Here is a 9,497-nt window from a genome sequence, read left to right as displayed (position 1 = left end):
CATCTGGGCCTAATAATAGGTTGAGTTTGATTTGATCATATTTATACTATTTGATACCATAATTATAACCCTCTGTTTTGGTCATATTGCCTCTGATATGTATCTTAGTGGTTTGTTTGATAGTTGTTGATTTGGTCAGATCTAATTTAGTTAATACCTGATTGAGTCAGACTCAACTTCCTACCAGACATAAGAGGCATATTAAAGGCTATGTGAACGAAGCAAAGACTTCTAATTGTGGCATAAAATGCTATGAATTTAAATGAACCAGACTCATCATCTTACCATACCCAATAACAAACATATCAAATAGCCATTTACTAGGTTTAGTAAGAGGGTGGGTTTGACTCAATCATGCCTTGACTTAATCAGTAACTATCAAACAAACCCATATTAGTAAATATAACTTTGATTTTAAATCTTGTAAATACCGTAGTAAGAGGTGAAAAGATTACATCGTATGTGCCCTGCTTTGTCTATTGTCATCATATATGAGAACAAACGAGATGTATACAGAAAAGAACAATAATCGATCATCAACTTTATTTTTCTTCAAGAAATGCTATATGAAATTCAATAAAAGATAGTATATTTTTTTTTTCAAAATAACAAGTGTTAACAAAAAAAAATACCATATCATCCAAGCATCTTCTACAAATATTTTTATGGGATCAAGTACTTAATTTAAATATGTAACTTTAGCATATCTAAATTATATAAAAATATTAAAACACTATAAAAATATATAACTACCACCATTGATAACACTTAAGCTTTCAAGTCTGAAAGTTACACCACATTATTTGTTTGTAATGGCTAAAACTTATCACCCCTATACTAAGCACCACATTATTGATCTTAAATACTCATCCTACAAGGGGTAATATTGTTTTTTTACCTTATCTTCAACTAACGTATTCAAAAACTCATTGAAAACAAGTTTTCCTCTATAGATATGCATCTTCTATTATATCTTGAATAAACCATAACAAAATTACTTGTCATGCAACGATTGATTACTGTCGCAAACCATAACTTCCACATCAAAATCTTCCTGACTCTTTCCTTTTCCATTCGGGTTCGCTAACTGATCCTCACCAGTTTGCTTTTTAGAATCCTTATACACACAATAAAGTATCATTTGAGTGATCCCAAATAAGAATCCAGCAATATTTGGTACCTATAAAATTAAAGTTCCACATTATATTATTATCTGAATAGAGATACCAAAGGGTCTACGCTATCAAAAGTCGTTAGGAAGGTGTGTCTAGCTAGTAGGTGGAGGCCTAAGGGTTCAAGTTCCGCTTGAGACGAAATACAAAGAATTAACAGTAGTTTAGGGGTTGTGTGAGCTAGCCTTAAAAAATATAGGTATGGATAACGACGTAAAGAGAGTTGCTAAAAAAATAGTTTGCTTACCGCTATGTAGTAGTCGTCTACAAAGAAGCCATAAAAGAACCATGCAATGGCACATAGAGTGAGAAAAAATGAGAGCATGAATGGCATGTACTCGACACTTTTCGTCCGAATCACTTTCCTCTACATAAATGCACAATAATTTGAGATGTACACATATTCAATATATCGTGTCACTTTTGATGTCATCACTAACTTTGCAAAGTTTGATTAAAATTGTTGGGATAGTAAGTTCTTACCATGATGCTTAGAGGAGCAGCAAACACCGTAAGGTTGATAATAGCACATATCCACCCTACAAGTGCAACTCTTTTAGGGCCTTTTGCTAAGGTAAGTGAGACTACCATCACAATACCAAGTCCACCAATGTTGAATATTGATATCAATTTTATTATGGATATCTGAAAATGGTATCATGATACAAATAGATAAAGCATAAGATATGTGATAAATAACTACTCAAATTATAACTAAATGATTATATCAAACATGGAAATAGTTTTGGTAACATGCACAACAAAAACATTCTTTTGTGACAAAATGTGTCGTTAAAGGAATGTTTTTTGTCACAAAGTTTATGCTACTAGTTGGTTGTGTCATCAATGACCCCCTTGATTTATACTTAAGAAGATTATGTACCTTTAGACTTTTTGGTGCATAAAATATATACACTGCAAGATAAGTTATTTCAATTAGACATCCAAAGCCATTAATGCTAACGATCATGTATGCATTCGTCTTGAGAAAAGCATAGTACAACAACAATGCTGCACTAAAAAGAGCAACCATGTATGGTATAGCTTGATATCCTTCTGATGATTTTTTTCGATAGATTGTATAGAATGTTGGCCTATATAAATAAAATATTTAAGAAAACATCAATAAATAACAAAGAAATTATAATTATATCATTGGTTTATGATTAAGTTTGAGTTTCAAACTTACAGTGGGGCCAAGAAAACCATGAAGGCGATGATATTACCTACATAAACCCAATAAGAAATCTTAAAATAAGATGTGACTAGCATAATTGATATTAAATATAATATCACCATAAAAGTGACATGGTGTTATATGTAATCATTTGAAAATTAAACATTTTTAATCGAGTTGATTGAGGTTCGAATTCCACAGGCTTTAACCTTAAGACAACTCGACTTTATACAAAAAAACTATTGAGAATATATCTTTGAAATTGCGACAGGACAAGTCGTCACTACATATATTTTTCCATGATGCCTTTTTCCTCTTAAAGTTACATGTTTTGTTAAATTTTTATGTACTTATAAACTACACATGTAACTTAGGTTATGCATCATAAAATCAATACCTAAGAGGCCGAAGACGAAAGCCAAGATGCGAGCATTCAAGAAGGGCAACATATCGTCTAATGTCTTAGGTAGACTCAATCTCAATGCTTTTATTAATGTTTAAGCTTGAGGGCGAGTGAGTTGAAATCTTAATACAAAGTTGCTATATATACTCAAATTTTGGTAGGCGGAGCTAATGCTTTATCAATTCGTAACTTGAACAGTTTCGGAGATTCGGTAGCCACAAAAGTATTAGTGAATTTAGATGCATTTAGGGTTAGCAATATATGGGGTTGGGGAGAATTGTCATTGGGGTGTTTTGTGAAGACATAATTAGGGGAGTTTACATGTAAATGTATTACTAAAAGATATATAGTCTCATGTGTTGTCTCTAAAAAAATGCCAAATAAATTACAAGGCAGACAATTTTCCTACATAAATGTCTATCGTCGTTAGAAATATAGTGATGGAAGTATTGGCACTTAAATTTGTGATATACATTCATAAGATTCCATCAATATAGAAGGAAAGGGATTAGGTTTTCATAATTGTAATGATTTTCAAATATAAAAGATTATTATTAAATATTAAAAAAATGATTTGCACGAATGATATTTTGAAAGTTTATAAAAAATAAATATTATATTTAGAAATTAAGTTACCAAATACGATATTTTGATGTTTAATAAAGCAAATACGAAAATCTCTCATTTTGTTTACTTAAGCTCATTTTTTACTTAATGAGGTCAACACTTAATCTTTTAGGTATAGAAATGAGGTATTCTTCGTTAAGTCCCCAAATATGCATTGATTTCTTATATATTTTTGAAACATAGAATATGTATATGTTGCGGGTATGTTCAATAAAAAGCTTGTAAGTTTTGAGTTTTAGAACAAAAAAAAAATCGAATTAAAGAAAGAGTTTTGTTTATTAGTACGAACTTAAAACTGTTATTTTAAAGAAAAAAAATTATAATCTAAAAACTATTTCAAATCATTTTTGAAAGCTTATATAAGCTTTAAGCTTTTAAGTATTGTGTTTTGTATCATTTTTACAATTTTCAAAAACTTTAAATAGGGTTTGTCAAATATTTATATACAAATAAAAGTTACATTTTCCATATATTTAAACTTTCAAGTTTGAAGGTTCAAACTTCCTTCTTCTCGCTTCTAGCTAGTTCTGTCAAACATAACATTCACCATCGTTTCTGTAAACACGTAAAACTAACAATTGTATGTCATATTTACAAGTTGTTGAAAACAGTTCGAACTTATAAGTGTATGGAAATATTATAAACTCTATTATCATAAGTGTTTAAAATATCATACTTAAACACATAAAAAAAATAAAAAAAAATGGAACTTTGTGATCTAGTCAATATTCTCTATTTAAATGTGTGGAGATTTGGACAACTAATTAATGCTTTTGCCTTTTAAGTTTTAAGGTTAGAAATTTGACAATTTTCTCCAGAATTTGAAGCATAAAGGTTTAAAAACAATTGATCAAGACACATTCACAGTTGTAGGCACCATACATTGTGTGTATGTGTGTCTGTATGTATGTAAAAGTAACATTATGAAAAATGGGAATGAAGACACATTTGGGTTTACCATACATTGTTTAAATTGGGCACATACGTGTTGGGTAGGTTACAATTTTATAGTTGTCTCTATTGCATGCTTTTTTGCAACATCTCAAATATTTGTTTTTTAATAACATTGTGTTTCTTTTATTTTTCATATTAAAACTTTATTGTCCATCTAAATCTAACATTCAAAATCCTTCCAAAGAAACCTTGTGTTTATGATACATACTTATTAAAAGATGATGTCTGAAAAAGCTTAAAAAAATAAGTTTTTTTAGCTTATTACTGGTTATACACGGGTATAAGTTAATAAATGTTTGGATATGTATTTTTTAGAAATAGTTTATAGTTGTCACACACCTCTAATAAATAATTTTCGATAAGTTACTCTCAAAACTTATAAGAAAAACTTCTTTATAATTTGTAGTTGTCTCACACCTTTAGAAAGGTTTTTTTTTTTGGTCATTTTGTCAAATCCCAAAAAAAATGTTTATCAACTTATAGCGTTTTGATACCACATAAGTTAATCCATACATAAAAAAAATAAAAAAAATAAAAAAATAAAAAAAAACTTCATTTCCGTGCCGATATAAGCTAATAAACCGATAAGTTAAAAAGTCTTTATCATTTTAAATACTACGAAACACCCTCTAAATAGAATGACACAGCATGGTCGATTGTTGTAATTTTGTAATACATTTATGCTCATTATTGGAAAATTTCGGTTTAAGTTACTCTAAATAAGTTGTAATTTGTATTTGTCTCATTTGAAGTATGGTCACATTAAACTTCTCAATGTGTGCTTTGTAAATGAGCTTGATGTTATGAGTGTAACACCAGTGCAATTCACATGTTACATGGCACTGTAACGAAGACACATGGACATATGTAGGTTAACATGATTTGAAAATAAAAGCTTACGTTTTTCAATTATCAGATTTCAACTTCCAACTACTAGATAGTTTTGTCAAACATGTCCTAGGTTAAAAAAACAAAGGCCACATACCGGGAGGTTGTCAGTTGTAGTGTCACTCGTGTGTAGTGAGATATTTACTAATTGGTCGATTCAATGATGTGATTAAATACCTAATTTGGCATGTCACATTATATTTTTTAGGGTTAGGCTTGTCATGTCAGAATCAATATTTTAGGGTTTGGCGACAAACAACAAATTATTTTACATACAAACTTTTTTTTAAAGAAGGTTACAATTTTGATCTTCATTATTGTCATATGATTCTTTTAATTCAATAAAATTTTGTATGCAAATGATTATGAATGGCGGTTTTCGATATGATTGTTCTTGATCATATTTTTTGTTATGTAATAGAAACCAACTTAAGCTCAATCAGGTTAGTTGGTTTAAAAACCGGAATTTAAGTATTTTTCTTTTTGTAACGTATATGTTTTATTAATCTAATACAATTCTACCATTTAAAAAAAATAGCCATATCACCACCCTAAAATCAACACCAATTTGACCATTACTATTTAGGACTTGTTTATTGATAACATTTTTCCATCTCTCATGAAAAAAATGATCCATCTTTTGTGTGTTTTTCAAGATTGCAACGTATTAAGTGGTAGCTTTTTTGTTTTGATGGGGAAAATATAAAAAACCAAACACAAAGTTTCATGAATAATGCTCATGGCATTGATTTGGATACATAAAGTTTATTTATTTACTTTTCTAAATATTAATAGTTTTTATAATTAAATCAAAGACAGTTAATTTTAGTTTTAATTTTTTTTTCCTAATTCACTCCTAAAACTTTGGTTTTGAATTTTTAAGTTGTGGGGAAATATGTATGTTGATATTGTCTTTTAATTACCTTCTTTTCTATAGTAAACTGTTAAACGTGTTCATTTTGGTCGTAAAGTTATTTTAATGTTTTGGAATTACTTGTAACAAGTTTGATATATTACGATTTGCAAAAGTTGCACTGTTGCACCTAAGTGATGCATGTTTTATATACATATTGTTTTTATGTTAATTACACATTTCACATATTTGGTAACATAAAAACTTTAAACCGAAACCAAAGAAACCCCCAAAACTAAACCAAAAAAGACGTATGCAAAGACCACGAGACCGTGTAAAACCAGACCGTTCCGAAACCGATCCAAAACCAGGACCGTCAGCATGCATCTCTAACATGTACCTCTAATGGCAGTACAATGTCACTAATCTTTCAACTGTGTTATATCAACTTCACTAATATTTCAACTGTGTTATATCAACTTTACAGTTGGCCTTTACTTCAGTGTAATGTTACTTTTCTTTCAAAAGTTGTCCTAGCTGACACATCAACAATCATTTTAAATTTTATTTAACAAATATTTTTATCATTTTTATTTAGTATATATTAATCTAAAGATTTAAAATATTTATTAAATTATAATTTTATTAATAACTAACTATTAAATTATATCATATATAATCACTCACGTAATCTAGAAAGTGGAGTAATAAACTCAGTTGCAAGGCTTTCACTCTGAAAGATCAAATATCAAATCTGACGTGGCTTGTAAACAACAACTGCAGATCAAGTTGAAAGACCGATGTGGAGGCTCTAAGGCTCTAATCAACAACACAATAACTCATTGTAAAAATCACAAGTTATCATGTCATCCATCTGAATCTATTGCAAATTTTCCACATCACAAAATATCACCCAAAATCAACATCAATAAGACTTTTTAACAACAAACCATCATAACAACACCTTATAACCCAACCAAAATATTAACATCTCTTCTCTTCTCTAATAAACCAATAAACGATCAAAGTCTTTTACTTTTTCTAATTGTTAATTGGCTCGGCTTTTGAACACATCAAGATCCATCTCTGTTGGATCAGTTGCTTGAAGCTCCACTTGAATCCCATCAAGTTCCCTCTTGAATCTGTCCTTTGAGCTTGCATAAATCATCTTGCTCCTCACCCTCGCAGTATCGGGAGACCTTTACAATTTACATATATATACATTTTTTTTATAAAATTAGTATTATGATTATAAAAAGTATTTAAAATCTTACCATGCAATGAAAAAGATCCTGCTTTTTTGGCAATTCTCTTGAGTGACAAAGTCATAGTCAAAAACAGCATATCGACACTCGGAATCAGGAAGGCAAGCAGCAAAATCTTCATGCCTTTGAGTTGGATCACCAACTTTTTCCACAATTACTTGTTTTTGTTTTTCCTCAATCTTGAAAACAATGAATCGAAAGCTTCTTTTTGCTTTCAGCTCCAAGAATTTCAGCTTGCATTCATTATGCACTGCCATTCCAGACGCCGCGTTTGCCTACATACATTGTAACATTTTATCTACATGTAAGGAGGGTATTTTGGTCATCTTAATAAGTGTAACACAATAACAAGCGATTATTTTTTTCCTATAAACAAATCGATATATAAGGACCTTACTTTGAAAACTATTATTCAAGCATATGATATCAAGTTTAAGTTACTTACCAATACTATAAAAACCTATCACCATTGAACAAATCTTGAGATTAAAATGATGAAATAAGTCATGTAGCAATGAAGTGAAAATACCAAAAACCAGAGCAAAAACAGAAGAAAAATAATCACGGATGAGATAGAAAAGAAGTCATTTTAATTTTTTAATCTTGTTGCACTATCAAATAAGAGTATGTGTCATTGTATATTCATGGATTAGACCTTACTCCTTAGAGTTCAAAAAAAAAAAAAACAAGAACGATTTCATACATTTGGTTTTGCATCATGTATCTGAGTTGATGTCACCTAATGACAAGTACAATATGATAGATACATTTTCGATCCAGACCATCTTCCTGAATCAACTACAAAATAAATTGTAACCAGAAATAATAGTTCCAACTTCCAAACACTTGTCTTAACAGGTAAAAGAGAGATGGATTTTAAGTTTTGAACCCACAGTTGCCACCTAAAGCCAACTATTATTCGTCCTAGTTAATCCCTAAAACTAATTCGCCAACATTTAACTGGACCAATTGATAAACAAAGTTTACACAAAGGCTACAAGATCGAGAGCTCTCAATCATGAAAGTTCTACAGAATCAGATCCGGAGACTCAAAAGGCACCAACTCGGAAGCAAATCCAGGTACAATTACAACGCTAGGGTTTCAAATACACCAAACGGAAATAGATTACATATCAAATATCAACGATCAAACACCAAAGTACTACGCAACTCAAACATATACACGCATGCAAAAAGCTAATAAGTTACAAACCAGTCCACGAATAAACAATGAAAATTAAATAATATACACAGATGGGAATAAGTAACAACTATAGATGAATGTGTTTCGTGGACTAACCATTGCCGCAGGGGATTGATCGGAGAAGATTGAGATGGTAATCAAACGGAATCGTAGTCCGTAGAGAGTAGATTTAGGGGAAAATAGATATATGAATGATTTCTAGAGAGATAAAGTTTGAGGCAAATGAGAAGGGAAAATGATTTAAAAATTTAATAAAGTTTTAGAAATATTATTTTTTTTAGTGTAAAAAATACCTTTAAATTGAAATTTTTGTACAAAAAACACCAACCAAGTACGGATAGAGGCTTGTGGTACAGTTAGCTCAGGTAAAATAATGGTTTGGTTATTTAATAGATATTTACTCCTTCAACAACCAAATTAGGGTTCTTCATCTTCATCAACACCCCTCCCTCCTGCAACGACTCCTATGACATCTTCATTTTCATCAACATTTTCGAAATCAAATTCACGCATTTCAAAGAGTAAGAGTACAATTTATTATGCTAACTCTTGTCATTGTGAGAAGCCTTCCGTAATTTGGACCTCAACTATGAGGGATAATCTGGGTAAAAAGTTTAGGTGTTGTCGTAACACAATGGTAAATGAATCTCATATATTTATCATCTACTTCTTCTACATAGATTTATGATGTAAATTTTATTATGTATATGAATGAATCCAATAAGAAAAAATGTGATTTCTAGGAATGGATCGATGAAGATGAAGAACCAATAACACGGGATACTACTGAAGTGAAGATATCAATATTGGAAATAATTTCTAGACTCGCAAGGTGAAGGCATATCAGGAATCAATGAGTTTTAGAAAGGAATTTGATACGTTAAGTAGGAAATATTGGAATCTCAAATGTTATATGTTGTTGTTTTTTGTTATGTTTGTATTGTATGTTATTCT

General features: G+C 30.2%; 2 protein-coding genes across 2 annotated transcripts; both read right to left on the bottom strand.

Moving 5' to 3' along the window:
- Positions 1-725: 725 nt before the first annotated feature.
- LOC145130003 (bidirectional sugar transporter NEC1-like) lies at positions 726-2,879 on the bottom strand. The gene is made up of 6 exons (XM_079064853.1): positions 2,747-2,879; positions 2,362-2,398; positions 2,056-2,266; positions 1,656-1,817; positions 1,420-1,539; positions 726-1,180 (listed from the first exon to the last, which is right to left on the bottom strand). The coding sequence occupies exons 1-6, from the start codon at positions 2,796-2,798 to the stop codon at positions 995-997; spliced, it is 768 nt and encodes a 255-aa protein (XP_078920979.1). The 5' UTR covers positions 2,799-2,879; the 3' UTR covers positions 726-994.
- Positions 2,880-6,916: 4,037 nt separating this feature from the next.
- LOC145130005 (actin-depolymerizing factor 1-like) lies at positions 6,917-8,782 on the bottom strand. The gene is made up of 3 exons (XM_079064854.1): positions 8,640-8,782; positions 7,349-7,614; positions 6,917-7,273 (listed from the first exon to the last, which is right to left on the bottom strand). The coding sequence occupies exons 1-3, from the start codon at positions 8,640-8,642 to the stop codon at positions 7,123-7,125; spliced, it is 420 nt and encodes a 139-aa protein (XP_078920980.1). The 5' UTR covers positions 8,643-8,782; the 3' UTR covers positions 6,917-7,122.
- Positions 8,783-9,497: the final 715 nt, after the last annotated feature.

This window comes from Lactuca virosa, chromosome 8 (genome assembly GCF_052849685.1).
Source record: "Lactuca virosa cultivar CGN04683 chromosome 8, Lactuca_virosa_CGN04683_v6, whole genome shotgun sequence".
NCBI lineage: Eukaryota > Viridiplantae > Streptophyta > Magnoliopsida > Asterales > Asteraceae > Lactuca > Lactuca virosa.
The sequence above is the reverse complement of the archived record's forward strand: the minus strand, read 5'-3'. Positions and strand labels throughout refer to the sequence as shown.

What these genes read in the sequence shown, in the direction of transcription:
- LOC145130005 (XM_079064854.1), bottom strand. An exon ending in AGGATCTTTTTCATTGCATG is followed by an intron (nt 7,274 to 7,348) that starts GTAAGATTTTAA and finishes TAAATTGTAAAG; the next exon opens with GTCTCCCGATACTGCGAGGG.
- LOC145130003 (XM_079064853.1), bottom strand. Translation starts at nt 2,798, where the DNA reads ATGTTGCCCTTCTTGAATGCTCGCATCTTGGCTTTCGTCTTCGGCCTC. An exon ending in ATGGTTTTCTTGGCCCCACT is followed by an intron (nt 2,267 to 2,361) that starts GTAAGTTTGAAA and finishes TTATTTATATAG; the next exon opens with GCCAACATTCTATACAATCT. An exon ending in TAGACGACTACTACATAGCG is followed by an intron (nt 1,181 to 1,419) that starts GTAAGCAAACTA and finishes TTAATTTTATAG; the next exon opens with GTACCAAATATTGCTGGATT.